Source organism: Accipiter gentilis, chromosome 5 (genome assembly GCF_929443795.1).
Source record: "Accipiter gentilis chromosome 5, bAccGen1.1, whole genome shotgun sequence".
Taxonomy (NCBI): Eukaryota; Metazoa; Chordata; class Aves; order Accipitriformes; family Accipitridae; genus Astur; species Astur gentilis.
The window spans coordinates 29,349,785-29,365,921 of record NC_064884.1 but is presented as its reverse complement, the minus strand read 5'-3'; the positions used below and the strand labels follow the sequence as shown (position 1 = coordinate 29,365,921).

Sequence of the window (16,137 nt, the reverse complement as noted above, 5' to 3'; positions counted from 1 at the left end):
TTCTTCCCCATCTTAGGATGCATACAATTCCTAACCAATTTGATCCAGAGGGGAAAAAACATGCTTTTGAAAAGGCAATGCCATTTCCATTAAATGGGAAAAGAACAACAATGAATCGTAAAAGACAACAGAAACAGAAGAAACTACTATGACTGAACCAAATGACTGAACGCAAATTCCATGACCTGATTGTTCAGGGTGGACTGTAACACGTTATCTACATTTCCAGCTGGGACAAGAGAGTGGAAGTAAGATGAAAGATCAAACTGGAGAGAACTTCAGAATATAGTTTAAATAATCATAACGCCGTGGAAAGTTCTTGTACTAGAAGTTACAGTACTTAGAATGGGATCTTCCCTCCTTTAGCAATGCCCTCAAGTCATGCACTTGCTCTTACTTGCTTTTGGTTTTTTGTTAAGACAACATCTCTTCTAATACTAAGTCAGTAGATCAATCTATGGGACACTACAGCCTTTCAGAGACTGTGCACCATACAATATCTAACTTGGAAAATTAAAGTGCCATTTGAAAAACATTCAGAAAACATTGTCTCTTAAGGAGGCAACACATTGCCAACCAGCTGAGTGGCAACATCTTCTCTGTGTAAGATCCAAGACCTAGATGGGAATCCAAGATGACATTGCCTCTTCAATCTCTTCCTAGCATAAATGCCCAGTTTCCAGGTGTATTGGACACTATGCACGCACAGGTAAGTTTTTTTCTGAAGTCTGACTCTTGATCTACAGTCTGTTGGTGCAGAATCCGTCTCTGGTTGCAGGCAGCATGGTATCTTTGAAGTTAACCACCCCCCTCCTGGTACTGCAGCTCCACCACAAAACATCCTACACTGAAGGGGAAAAAGAAGGCAGAACAGGAGAAAAACCCACAGCACTCACACAGAGTAAGCCATCATGGATATTTTGCATCCTGATGCATGAGATCTAATACCCCTTAAGTTCACTTGCATAATAAAATAGTTCAGTGACACCATGAAGTTGTGCAAGTAATTTAAAATACTATACAATTTATTTCCAGTAAATACCCAAGATAAAGGGCAGTAAATACCAACTCTTACCCATACACAAGACAAACCAGTACTTAACATGTTGCATATCATTATCATTATGCAGCTCTAAATGCCTCAGACAATGCTCAGGAATGTTTTCTTCCACTTTCCAAGGAGGGATAAAGACCAGAGTCTCTTAAATAGCAGGTTTATGAGTACAAATGCTAGTGAAGTATCTTTCCAAGTGGTGGCAATTACCAGTATCATAGTGGAGAAACCTAGACAGGCATGCCTTCTTTCTTCAGTCACTGGATGTCTGGAAATCCCAGGGAAGTAGCTATTACATGTAAGCAGATGAACTGCATAGCACAGAGGAGATAAGGGGTTTTGAAGTGCTGTACCTGCACAGCACATAGTGTGAAAAACAGCACGAAGGCCTGTTAACGTTTCTTGCACATATGCAAACTGACAGTATAGCACATGGACATGCTTGTGCTGAAGGAATATGGCAGTCTTAATACCACTGCTTTTGCTTATTTGTTAAGAATACTATTAAGAAAGCAGTAGTATTAAACTTGCGTCCTCTCTTCTGCATGTCTACTCTTCCACCACACAAGCAATAACTACTATTGTACTTGTAATAAATAACAGACAAGCTTTTTGCCCTGAGTTGCAATGCATCTGCATGGACAAAGTAATTTCATTTCAACCTTAGCACCCAGACCTGTTTGTAGAGATGTGTAGTGATTAGGTATTTGGTAATAGGAAAAGCAATTTCATGTAGCAGCAGCAGAAGGGCACTGAAACTGCTCTCTATTCTTCCACCTGCCATGCACTAGTGTTTGTTAGTTCCAGGCCCAACAATAAAGAAAAATATTGTGCTAACTGGAGTAACTGTAGTCCCAGCTCCTGGAAACTATTTTGGGAAAATTTTTAACTTTGATTAGGGAAAAAAAATCCTAGAAGCTCCAGAGCTCAGAGCTGACCTGCTAACACTTCAGTGTCTGCATTTCTGTCCTCCACAAGTTAAGTCAACAGCTAATGGTTCAGATACTGTGGAAAGGAGAGGAGAAGTCTGGGAAGGTAAGTAGCACGAATAACCCAAGCAACTGGAGAGATATTAGTTCTATTTATTATATTATTCTTTAGTACTTATGAACACCAATGTGTCAAGAACACAGCACTTGGAGCCTGTTCTGTTTCTTCTCTGACAGAATACCCTGCCTGAGGGATCAAACCTCATGTAGTAACATATTTGATGTGGTCCCATATGACATAGACTAGGCATACAACAAACCTGAGCCATGTGAAATTACAGCCAAAGGACAAGTTGTGCACCGAAATTCTCCATAGCTTCTGTCAAAAGCAGGAGACAATGTCATGAATATCAAAGCAAATGATCAATTCTATTTGTTGCTGCAGGACTGCCAAAACACAACTTCCCTCCTAGTTGGGCTCAGCACTTTCATCTTGCTGGAACTACTGTAGGGACACATTCTGACCTCTTCATGGCAGGCCAGGGTCTTGAAAGTGGGATGACAGTGTGGTGGGGTGGAAGGAGTAAGAAAACACAGCTAAGTATTCCCACGGTTCCTGGAAGACAAAGTGCACTTACAAGTTCAGAGACAGCACCCAATCAAGAACGAAAAAGAAACTCTTTAGGAGGACAGGGCTGGAATTCAAAGATCTTGGCAGGTCTGAGAAATAGTTACAGGTGTTACACTTGGAGAGGTGAGAACGGACGTGAGGCAGATGAAGAGATGAACAAATTACAGGCTTGCAAACAATGGGCTACAACAGTACTGTAGACAAGGATATAGTCTATTATAATCCCCAGAAAAACACCACATTTCCTGGTGTGATGCTGTTGCATAGAAGGAAAAATTACATTCTTGAGAGTCACTGGAAGCATTACAGAAGGTGACTATTCTGCTCTGCTTGCCTGATGACTTGCCAGTTGGAATGCTGTCACCTAAATTTGAACGCTTCTTTTGGAAGGGAGCAAGTTAATCAAGGAAAGTCTGCACTAATCTGCAGGTCAGGTGTTTTGGGGTTGATTGCAGGGTTTGGGGGGTGGGGGGATGGGGAGGGTGTTTCAAACTGGACTTGACTTGTTACCATGGCACTGATCTCTTCCAAATGTGAGTTGCCTGAAACACTGTGTTTATAGAGCAGACAGCAACTTTTAAACCCACAAGGAGAAAAACACCAAAAAGCCCTCTTATTTTTTGCAGGCTGGGCAACAGGAAAAGAAACAATAATTGCCAGAGTGGTAAGATACTGGGATACTATATAAGCACTTCCATGCAGCCTTCAGACAACATAGGTTCAAGTCTTCCCCAGTGCTACATTTTTATGATGTAAAGGATCTCCAAGAAGTTAAATGCAAAGGCAAATAACAAACCTGCAATTTCTCTTCTATGGGAAAGAGAATCTGATTCCTATGAGAGTGGGAAAGAGATGTACAGCACAAAACTGAAGAAAACCTTTCAGTAGGATCCACATGCTCCTCCCCTGCCAGAATCCTTTCTGCACTACCTGCCCAACACCTAGCATTTCAGAGAGGGCAGTGGCAGCACAGCAAAACAGTCCTGAGTGTTCCCTTCCACACTGCTGAGCACACAATCTGCTGACAAGGGAGAACACAGCCTCATCAGTTAACAAGCCACGAATGGGGACAGCCTTATTGGCATCCACTTGACTGACAAGGCAAGCTCACTGCACCCATTTAACCGACCCAGTTTCTCAGCATACCATGTTAAATCAAAAAGACCCGACAGGGAACCGAAGGACATGTTCCATTTCAAATTTCATTGTGTTAAACGTTGCTTCCTCATTGCAAAGAAATGGGAACATTAAGTCACATTCCACTGGAATTCCTCCAAGTCTGTGAAGCAGAGTTGGGTACTGCTGCATTTGCAACAGGTAAAACTAGAGTTGAGCAGGGTGGTCTTTGTTCCTTAAAACCTTGCTGACCTTTCCCAGAAGAGGAGTAAATACCACGGAGGGTAAATACAGTTGTATATATATAATCCAGAAGCTAGCATTTACCTTAAAATTGTCCAACATGGTTGTTAGCCTTAAATACTAATCAACTTTAATGCAACAGCTTGTACAACTGTATTTTTTTTTGGTAGTAATCCTCAGCATTTAAGGACCAATAACTATATCAGCTATACTTAACTGAAATTTCTTAAGTTTACTCAAGGCAACAGGAGCCCAGGTATTTGCTGCTGTCATGTAAGGTGAAAAAGCCTTATAACAACTTACATGGAAGTTTTTGTGAAGAGAGAAAAAGTGCTTTGAGGTAAAGCCAAGAATAATTTTGAAGTGAAATCTTAAAGCCAGACTCTTTTGGACGAAGCAGAGCGGGGGGGGAAACTTATGTGGGCAGGAAAACCTTGAATACTTAGATCTGGGGAGTCATCCAGAAATTCCAGTTTTAGCAAAGCAGGTTGAATTTTCAGAATAAACTTCCCCCTCCCTGCCAGCATACACAAACAGATCACAAGAAAGCCAACCCATTGAGCTTGGTTTTGCAGCCACATCACTTGACTCTTCTTTGTGAGATACCACGAAACCTTTTGTATAATTAAACATGAAGATAATCCTAGAATGTAAATTCAAACTTTTTTAGTTTAGATATGCAGAAGAAGATGCCATAGAAAATTACACACCTATCTCAGTTTCCTTAACCAAAGCCTGATATATGTTCTGTCAGCATATAACAACTCCATAGCAGGCATCTGTGTGAAAAGCTGAGAAGCAGTCATGGCTGTAATTCAGTTCCTTATCTTAGGTCAAGCAATAACACTCTGCGCGCCATATGATCATGAAGATTTCATGCAGGTATGGCAAGCACACGTGACGCTGGTTCTCTGACAGCCCTGATTCCCAAATGCCTAGGCCTCAGCCAGACTTCCAGCATTCTCCACCTCTGGTCAGCTCTGTACAGTTAACATTAGATGCTCAGTGAAACAGTAAAACCAAGTACTCTTCCCAGAGAAAAATCTTTCTCCACCCACCAAAGTTTCCCCCAACTCTTTCCTAACAAGCAAACTACATCGCTCTGTCTCACCTTAGAAAGAAGTTGAAAAATTGAGGCTGTCTTAGAATTTTAAAATTCAATTTTTAAAAAATGTAAAATTACCCAGGGACAGCTCTATGATCTAGCAAGACATAAAGCAATGCCATTTAAGACTGAAAGGCCCCAGGATATTGCCGTTAAACTAAGCCCCATACACTTGGGGAGCCCAGATGTTTTTCATGCAAAATACTTGCTCTCACTTTCTGTGAGGGATGTAGGAATGGTTTACTTGAACACAGACAACATTAGCAAGCAGCAGGAGAGTTTATGGTGTTCTGTTGAAATACATTAACATTCACTTTAAAGACTTTCTGACACTGTATAACGCTCTATTAGCATTGTCGGAATATCTGTGCACAAGCAGCAGTCTGTTCGTTAAAGAAGGAACACAGAGCCAGTGACAGCAGGCTTAGCACAGCACCACTGCTTGGATGAGCCATTTGCCCTCAACAGATGTTAGGATGGATTTAGGAGCACAGACTGCAGCAACAATAGGTCCTTTGTACCTAGAGGATAAATACAGAGGGAAGCTACAGGCCACTGATTCAAACTTCTTCGTACACAGACTGTTTTATCGTGACAGCTGTTGCATCTAATTAAACATAATGAAGTTGCGAGACTAAGATTTTACACATGAAGTTTAAAGAAAGCCCCACCACCAATCCTCAAATAAGGTTTATCTGAAGAAGTCACTCAGAGTCCAGAATGAATCACATCATCTTTTGTGGTCTTTCATCAGCAACGTCAGCATAGGGCCAAGTGCAGATAATCTAGAGGTTTAAGATCTGAAGTTTTATTATCATTTCAGAGTCTTTTAAACAATTTAACATCACCAGTATTTATGAGAGTCAGCTACATAAAGTGATATGATCCTTCTGCAATCCCTGCAAGGGAAAATAAAAAATAACTGAGTGTCTTCTAGGCTTGATCCAGAACACAAACACCATTTCATATTTCTGCTTGGCTTTTTCATTTGGAAACAACAGGCACACAGCAATCTATGCAAAAGCTGAACTCCACAGTACCAAGTCACAACAAACAGTAGCACGGTCTGAAGGCATGAATAATCTAAATAAAAGCTATAACAGCCTCAGAGCTTCCCCTAAATCTGAGCACCAATACTGGTGCCTTTTATTCCAATGCTTATGCAGAGGCATAAATTCCAGAGAGCAATGTGCATGGAAAACCCAGAGCCATTCCAAAGAGTTCAAAGTCTGACAGATACTCACCTGAAGACCAGGCAACAACACAGCCTGTCAGCACACAGCTCTCAACACTTTCAGTAGACCCTGTATGAACAGTACTAGCACAAGGTACAATCATTGTTCTTCTAAGGTGGAAGAGAAGCACATTATATTGGAGCAAGGCGGGCTGTGCGAACACAAAGAGAGCCTGTGACTTACTCTCTCACAGGATTATGCCTGGCAGGTTTAAGGGGACCAAGAACCAACTATTGGAGAAACGATCTTAACGACTGTACTCTTTCCAGATGGAGACATTATAGGATGCAAAGCAGTATTTTCATCAGATCTGAACTGGAAGAAGCTCAAGCATGTTCAAAGGCATGGAGTAATTTCCACGCAAGGATCAACTAAACTAGTTAAGGCTTCTCAGTTTGGAAGAAAATTAACTGAGGCTAGGACGTAAGAGCATGTAAATTCATGAGTTACATGAACAGGGTGGACAAGGATCACATGTTCATTGTTCTACCAATAGAATAACTACCTGGCATCAACACACTAAACAAGAAAAAAATTTCTCAAGTAGTGCTGTAGCAAGGAGTTTTGTAGATAACTTTCCAAACAATGTGAAGGTTATCTAGGACAGCCTTTGTTAAAGCACACTGTGGATGCTGGAGTTCACATGGTTTGAAGGGGAGACTGGACAAGTTCACAGAAATCCATTTAGTAACTCATTATATAGGAACTTTCAGCCTCCAATACCTCAGTAGCTCAGAGGAAAGCAATGGTGCATATCTTTGAAATACTCTTCCTCAGGCATCAGCTTTTGACCAATATCAGAGGTATACTATTAGGCTACAGGGGCTTTCTGCCTGACATAGCAAGGCCAGCCACGTTCTTACAGAAGTCAAAGTGCAGAATGAACATGAATTCCATTTGCTTAAGGAGAAATAGCAGTGTAACAAGTCACGCAAGGCCCAGTAATGATGTATGGTCATTCTGCATTCTAGACATGAATCCATTTGTCGAAGAGGGATTTACTGATTCGATACCCCACCCTTCTGTTTTGCTTGTTCTATAATCAGCCTCTTTCATTTTACCTCATGGACTTTGGTGGAACGTACCACATGGCATTTGTGAAATTTATGAGTGGGATTAGGTGATGTGATCACCTCTGATAGCTTGATAACCTGATCTATATCCAATACACTACAATGCTTCCACTTCCCAACAAGGTACTTCAAACAGTATGCAACAGGTACTATTTGCTCCCAGATAAAGGCAGGTCATCGCAAGTCCTGGAACGTCACCTAAGCACAAAGAGATTGGTCTTGAGAAGTTATAGATTGTACAGGAAAAGTGACTGGAAGGATTGGCAAAATACCTCTTCCTGATCCCTAAAACAGCTTGAGGGCTTCCAAGATGAAACTCTTCACAGGCCCTTCACTACAGAAGTGTGATGGCAAGCAAACATGCACCAGCGATTCCCAAAGTGTACACAGAACACTGCGGAGGCAGAAAGGGTAACTTTCAAAAGTTTGCCTGCACAGCTGTATCAGTTTTTAAACCATGACCTCTCCCTGGTCTGTCCAGCCCAGGTCATGACAACCGAGTATCAGAGTATCAATTATGCAAATCCACCCCACATACTTTGTGTACCAGGAACTTTCTATAATCACTTATCTCTACAAAAACAAAAAGTTAAGCAAACTAAGCTTTCACAATTAAAGTGTATTCAGCTAGATGTTAAAGAATAACTTTAGCTCCCACAAAGAACTCTGAAGCCCAGATCCTACAGTACAGACTTTGAAGTCCTCTGCTGGGCTACACAGGCTAAATTCAGGCACCCCAGTACAAATGTGAGATTCTTTAATCTCTACTTCTTCAGGTAGCAGGCAGCTCACAGATCTCCTCTATGCATCTGCAGAATGGTGATCTCTTAGCAGAACTGAGCAGCTCTAGACCCATTTCATAAGCCTGCTCAAGACTCATCAACTAGATGTCCACCCACTCGCCTCCCCAGAGGAGCCTTTCTCCCACGTTCCACACTGAGGTTAAAACAACCACAGCAAACATGGACATTTGCATGCAAAATCAAGAGAGGAAGAGATGGTGATAGTGATGCCTCTAAGTTTTACAAAATAGCTATTGCACTTGCTCGTGAAAGTGGGAGGGAGAAGCAAGTGCACAATAACCCTCTCTCAAACAGGGCAATTCCATACTCCCTTCTCAAAGCTAGCAGAAGGTTACAGACCTTGTGTAGGGGTGCCAGCAACTCTTCCTTTGAGTCTACACAATAGCTAGCCAAATACAAGTCCTTGGTCATCAAGCAACAGTTTCTCTTGCTGACTCAATTAGAAGATGAGAGTTCTGCATTTTAATTCTTAGACTCAGGATTTTTATTTTAATTGACAGCTGATAATATCAGATGCTTATCAGTCCCAGCTGAGCACATGGTTGCTACTCATGCTCTCTCAAAGATGACAGAAGATGCAGAGAAGGCAGGTCATTTTTCCCTACTACAAAGTAGGAATTAGAAAGAGAAACAAAACCCGGATCTGAACAGAGAAGCAACACGGAGGCAATATGGTTAGCTGTTACGCTGAGCTACGCCTTGTTTCCAGCCTCAAATAGCAACACTTTTCTCCCTTTCCTAGGGGAAAGGATCCCATACACTGCTCAGGAAAAGCCAGAGACTTCAGTTGCTTCTGCAAACAGCTGTACTTCTCAGCTCACAGGCTAAATGTTATCTAATGCTGAAACCAGGCTTCAAAGCAAGCACACAACACAGCTAAAATACATTACTTAACACAGCATGCAGCGTGGTTCAGTGATCTTGGGCAGCACTGCCGTCCTTCAAGGTCAATTGAGTGATTATGGGATTTACAGTGCGCATAAAGCTCTTTGGACACAGAGCGCCAAACAAGAATGACAGTGATGCGGGAATCTTCAGTGGCCATCAGTAAGTCTTATTCTCTAAAAGTCCTGACACACTGCAGCTTTTTTTCATGGACAGAGGAAGACATTCATGTGGGCGGAGGGGGAGAGAAGAACAGGAAGGCTTATGTCTCCACCTCTACCCTTTAACTAGGCTAAGAAATTCTAAGTAGTGACTAACACAACCGTTGTTAACACCCTTGATTTCTCTGCAGCAGCTAACATCCCAGAACAAACTGCCCTCAGAAACGCTTACTCAGCTCATGGAGTAATTCAGGTTTTTGGCACAATTGCGAGCTCATTCTCTTAAAACTTTAGTCATCTGTGAACTACTCCCTAAACTTACTATTAATAGAAACCTCCACCTTCCTTTTGCAGCTATGAGTGGGAGTTCTCATGTTTGGCAAATGGAAGCTTCCTTACGTTTCCATTTTGCACCAGAGTATACACCTCCTGGTATCAAGTACACCGTACACCATATCATCTGATGTACTGCAATTGGTGTTCATAAGGAAAGGGTAAGATTTTATTCCCAACTAAATCTATAGCTATCCATAAGCTAAGAGTATTTTAATTAATCATAAGCACTTAAGGATATGAAAAAATATTTTTATTTCAGTCCAGTTATAGCAATCTGCTGTGAAGGACTCAGAGATGAAACTGCTATGTGTAGTTAGAAGATACACAGTCAAAAAATAAATTGGGAAGATCTGGGAACACTTTATTATTATTAATTATTTGCATTTAGAATAAATTCCTGTCACCATGCTTACAACTCTTTGGGCTGGCTTATCATGAACTTGTTGAATTTTTAATGCCACGATCTGTTCACAGGCAGCTAAAGGTTTGGCAGAAGACTTGCATGCTGTATTCAAGTTCGTTTTTCAGAATTCACGTATATTCAACATCAAACAGGTATGGAGGACTTGTCTAACCACTTAATGCCTAGCATACACTAGCACATTATTAACAACACAGGGCTGGGAAAACCCTTTTGAGTCATCAGTTCCAGTTCCCCACTCCTACAGGCAGCAGCATTAAATTGTGTCCTTGTCAAACATTATCTTAAGGGATGTTAGGTCTTGGAACAGTCTCCTAATAAGACCAACATTGGGGGGGGGGACGGGGACGGGGGGACGGACGGACGGACAGACGGACAGGACACACACCAACCACCCACCCACAAACCCCCCCCCACACACTTAACTGCTCTAATCTTAACAGCTCTAGTATTTAAAAGTCTCTTAAACCACAAGTTCTGCTTAAAGCAGTTCTTCCTCCTCTTTATAATTTAAACCCCTTACATTTTATACAGGTTAAGGAAGAAATAACTTGTTTAATTCTACCAGGCTAAACTAGCCAAGCACTCTTATCGTGAGGTGGCTTTCTGCCTCTAGTCATCCCAAAACCCTTCTCTAGGTTCTGCTTTGAATTTGTCTCCCCTGGACACAGGTAAGTGCAACATATATTCAAGGAAAGATCTCACTAGCACCCTCTATTAATGCTTTCCATTAGAGAAACCCTATGCACTGCAGATGACATGGACAAGACAGTCATACTACCACTGATTAACCCATATCCTTCTATCCTATATAGTGAGGGACCTTCTTTCCCCACCCCTGCAAGTTTAACTATTGCAATGGGACATTATTACCCAGTCCTTCAATCCCTTTTATATGATGGCCCTCTGCATCAATAATACCTCCCCCTCAACAGCAAGACATTAGCAGATTTCATTAGTATGCTCAGCTTTCTGACCACAGGCCATTAGTGAAGGTATTAAAAAACAGTGCCTCTGGATATTATTCGCTTCTATTTTCTCTTTAGCACCAGAAGCTGTTAGATTGCATTTACTGCTGTCGTCTCTTTACAGTTTTATATACATGCACACAAGTATTAAAAGCTCGTGTGACACTATATCAAATGCTCCACTGCAAAGCTGACTTCACTTCTTGTGAAGCTTTAAGTTTTTTCCCCAAGAGGCAACAAAAAAACCCCACCTTCGATAAAGTAACAGGCCAGATCAAATTAACAGGTCTGTAGACCAGAGATCACGTTTCCTTCTCCGTCGGTAAGTAATGTTCATTAGCCTGCATCCATGCTGTTCTAGCCACAATTTATTAGATTGGTTTGTTTTGCAAAAGGATATAATTCAGCTAAAACACCATCTATTCAATGAGTCAAACAGAAATAAACCAGTAACACGCACTTAGGAAAAACACAGAGAGTACACAGACACTGCAGTAATGAAAAGATGCAAGGCTGAACAAATAAGTTTATTTAGCATTTCACTTGTTTCCAGATAACACAGCAAGATTTGGACAAGATGACATGTCTTGCATTTCCTTACAGAATAATTCACCACCTGTGAAGCCCAATGAACCTCTGTACAGAGTAGGTAGAAATTGTGTATCTGAACTGTTGATGAACTCCCAGCCATAAACCCTTATGAACTGGGTACAAGTTATATATTTATAGCTTACCACACAGCGATCTCGTTACTTTGTAACTGTTACACATGGCAGAATGTCTGTGCTGAATTATAAATTAACACTGCCTATATTAACAAATATATCAGAATTATTTTCTGGACTGTTACTAAAATTTATTTTGACCACTGTAAAAGTGCATCAGATCCAACTAATTGTGATTAAATGGTACCACAGAATGTGGAAAACAGTTGGCTTCCTAGCACTTCACTTTGGTACTCAAAATACAAAATCACTAACATTCTAGTGTTAATGGACTGTTTGTTTACTGTGAATGAATAAATTACAAACATGATCTGTAAGCTTTGTGCATGCATGCATGCATAATTCTTGTTAAAACATAAGTTTCATATAAAGGTTTAACTTAGTGGTTTGGGGGGTGGGTGGGTGTTGCCAAAATTTTGCTTTCTGTCATCTTAACCTTTACTTGTAAACAACTGATGACTAGTGTGTCAAACTTCACCCAAAGCGGCATGAAATCTGCCAAGCAACATCATATTTACTTATGCCATGCAGACAAGACACATGTAAACAAGCGCAGGTAATAAATATTTAGTACCCATGTCAAATACACATCAGAAACTAAAACTGCTTCCCTGTGCGTCCCAAGGGTTCATGCCATCATTCCTCACATGCCAAAGGCTGTTGTCACGTTCATCCCGAGCACCATTCTGCCTCTGGAGCAAGGGCTTTACATCCTCTCTCCCTGCTCCCTGCAAACTGAGAGGAATCCTATTTATCTGTATTAAGACCAAATGAGCTGGTTTGGGAAGGATCCAAATCCAGTCGCAGTCTGAGGCAGTCAGGCCAAACAGTGTGTTTTATTAAAATAACCTCTGCAAAATTCCTCTTTTCGGTTTACAGTAAGGTGGCAGTTAGCCCTACTGATCAGCAGATTAAAAAAAAGTGCTTATATTGTACAAACTATTGACACAGGATCTTGTCCACAAATCCCAGCCAGTAGGTCATGTCTCATAAATCATTAGAGTACAACTGTCCTTCCCCAGTGGAAGGTGGTCTACACCATTCACCTTTGTTATTCACTGGCTAGTCAGCCAAGAAACAAAAATCACCATCTATGAGGCAATATGAGCACAGATGTGCCAGGTAAAAGGATGAACACAGCTAGTTTTTGTTGGGTTTTGTTTTGGGTTTGTTTTTTTTTTTTTTAAGAGATTAAGGAGTTTTTCCACAGCTATCCATGGCTTCCAGTACGACTTAGTCCTAAAGCAGGATTTCAAATTATTCTGACCAGGAAATTTCAAGAAAGCAGTCTGTAATTAGCAAATGGGTAGTAAGGCAATGAGAGATTATTCACACACAACCTTTTATATCCATGCTTTGTAAATTATGTATTTGTTCCCCCCAGTTGCGGAAAGGTCCTTTCAGTATACAGTTTCATACGCAGTAATATATCACCTCCTACTGATAAAAGACACCCAAGGAGATGGAAGATTTCGCAGTTCTTAAAAGGATTGAGCACTTTTTTTTGGGGGGGGTAGGTTTACAGCAACTGCAATGTAAGTTAACCTAAGCACTCCTTTTTTTAAAAAAAAAAAAAGTAAACCAACTTTAATGTTACGGTGGTAAAACATCAATTGCTTATTACCATAAAGATAAGCTTGTTTACTCCCATTTCACAGGGTGTAGCTAACACGTAAGTCCTTCACTGCACCGTATTTTAAGAACTATTGCCTCCGTTGAAAATAGATAGCAACAACAATCTGTTCCGATTATGCTCTTCAGAGTTCAAAAGTGCGTCTGCTCCGATGACTGCTCAAAGCTTTGCATTAGGCAGTTGGTTCCTCAAGGGAATTACCGTTTCTAACTGGCACGGCAGTACCAGACTTTAAAAAAAAACAAGCGAAAAACCCACTCGAATACCGGCGGGGGGCAGCGGTGGGGAGGTGGTGGTGTCAAGAACAAGCCGACAGAGAAATCCACCGTTTGGCCTCTCAAGCACGGCTCCCGAGGCTCCTTCCCCCGCACCTCCGGCCCACCCGAGGGGCCGCCGGCCGGCCCGCCACGGCTCCGGCGCCGCTCCGGAGGGCCCACGCCACGTCTGAAGCGAGCCGCTCCCGTTCTTCCTCCTGCTTGAAGTAGCCGCTTATTTGGTTCTGGGGCGCCTGCGTGAAGCGGGGGGTGCCCGCCGCTCCCTCCTCGGACAACTTCTGCGGCAAAGCCCCGTCCCGCCGCGGTGCGCTCGGCCCGCGGGCGCGGCGGGGACCTGGACGCGGCCCCTCCAGCGCGGGGGCGGCAGGACCCCCGGCAAAAGCCCACGGCGCAGCACCGGGCGCCGACCGCCCCGTCAGGCGCCCGGGCTCGGGCGGCGCCGGTACGGCCCCGCAGGGCGCCTGTCTCCCTCCCCCCGTGCACCACTTACCGGCTTCGGCATTTTGAGGGCTGCGGGTGCTTTCTCCGACTCCCAAGAGAAACGTTCATGCAGCGGCTGCCTCGCCTCGGCCGAGCGCCCTGTGAGGAGGAGGAGGAGGAGGAGGAGGAGGAGGAAAGAGCCGCTCCCGGCCACGGCGGCAGCACGCCTCACGAGTGCCGCGCCGGCCGCCCGGCGGCCGTTAAGTACGCAGGTGGGGCCGCCGCGGTGATTCAACGCCGCCGGCCATTACCCGCCGCTCCCCGCCCCCCCCCCCCCTCCGAGCAGTGGGGCCGGTCTCGCCCAGCCGCCGGGCACCCCCACCGGCCTCGCTTCGACGCCACCTGCACCCCCCCCCCCCCGGGCACAGGGGGGACTCGGGTCCGTAGCCCGCAGCCGCCCCCAGCCCCCGCGGGGTGAGAGGCGGGCGGCGGCGCCCGCGAACCGTCGGGCAACAGGTGCCGGTGGGCGGGAGCGGCGTCGCCCCGGTAACCCCGCCGGGCACAGCCGAGCCGCCGCCGGGCTTCCTTGCGTCGCCTCCGCTCCGGGACCCCACCCAAAACCCCCGGCGGGGAGACCCGCACCCCCCGCCGCCCTGCCCACCGCAACATGGCCGCCGGGGCGAGCCCCGCCGCCGCGCCCGCACCTGCCCCTGCCTCCGGCCGCGCCGAGGGCCCGGCGGCGCCCAGCGGGCGACGGCGTTTCCCGAGCCGGCCGGTGGCTTCGGGGAAGGAGGGGAGTCTGAGGGAGGGCTGCGCGGCACGGGCTCACCGAGTCCCCCGCTGCCCCTGCCTCCAGCCCGGGGAACGGGGAGTGGGCCACTGTTTCTTGTCGTGATGGGGCAACGGCGCTTCTCGTGCTTTATCGCTAGTCTGTAATAGTCGCTGTGTTTCCTGAAGCCCAAAGTTGGGACATACGATTACTTAACAAAACACAGGACTGTTTTTGTGCGTTAAAGCGCATTTTCAGCAGTGGCAGCAAGAGAGAAAAGTTTGAAAATCCATCTAAGCTCAGAAACTGGAAAGCAAAGAATATACTTCAGTTGGCCCAGATCTTTCATCAAGACCAAAAAAAATCATGCAGGTAGCCTAACAATTTATAGGCATACAAAGATGACAAAGTCTGTGTCTCTGCCCCTTATTCCTTCTCCCTCCTCATCCATGAATGCATTCCTGCAGATAAAGCGTCTGCCAGCTCTGCAGGAGCTGCTGGCCTCTCACAGCATCTCCTTGCTTGACTGGTCAACACAACGCATTGTATTTACATAGTCATGGGCAACGGCCTGTAGGACACAGCTCTTCTGCCGCGCTGGCAAAGGCATGTACTTGAGCTGTAAGATTAAGGAAATCGCGCAGCCTGTACCCAAGCTGCTGTCTGCAACATCCCTGCTTCAAGCAGCACCTGGCTGTTTGGTCAGAACAGGCCTAGGACGGGAACAGGGAGGCATGCAACAAGGCGAGTAACAACCCACTAAATAGAAAACATGTAAGGCAGGAGAGAGCCTGGGAAATATCAAGGGATGGTAACAAAAAGGTCAGCCCTAACAATACAGGTCCTGCATTGGAGGAGATCCAAATGGCACCTCCTCTCACAGAGTCCACTAGGCAGCAATGGGTAGTGCTGCATTAAAATAAAAGAATCATTACTGCATCAGGTCTGTGAGAGAGAGAGAGGAGGGGAGCCAAGTGGGAGGCTGAGAGAATTCACGGTTATATTCCTTTCCTGTTGCATGCTCCTCAGGGATTAGAGGAGGCTTTTCCATCAAAACGGAGCCATGGGGGTGGCAGCTTGCAACAGCAGGTGAGAGGAAATAGTCTAAGCTGAACAGCTTCCAAGTAAAGGGCCATGGGAGTAAACATCTTTGGGAAACAGGTATGGCCTCTGTTTTCAGATGAACCAATTCCACTGAATTTTATCCAAGTATCACGTTAATTTAACAAAATACAATTTGTGAGGAGACCCTCTGTGCTCCTCTGTTAAGCAATAAGTTTATGCTGGGATTCATATTTTACTCAGCAGGATGATACTGGAGATGGACCAGACCAGATTACCAGTGTTTTGGGTAG

General features: G+C 44.4%; 1 protein-coding gene across 1 annotated transcript in view; it reads right to left on the bottom strand.

Moving 5' to 3' along the window:
• The window catches only part of EZR (ezrin), a 37,582-nt gene extending 23,028 nt beyond the window's left edge, over window positions 1-14,554 (bottom strand). Inside the window, exon 1 of the mRNA XM_049800422.1 lies at window positions 14,084-14,554. Within this exon, the coding sequence (XP_049656379.1) occupies window positions 14,084-14,095 (12 nt within the window). The 5' untranslated portion in view covers window positions 14,096-14,554. The remainder of the gene's footprint in view (window positions 1-14,083) is intronic.
• Window positions 14,555-16,137: the final 1,583 nt, after the last annotated feature.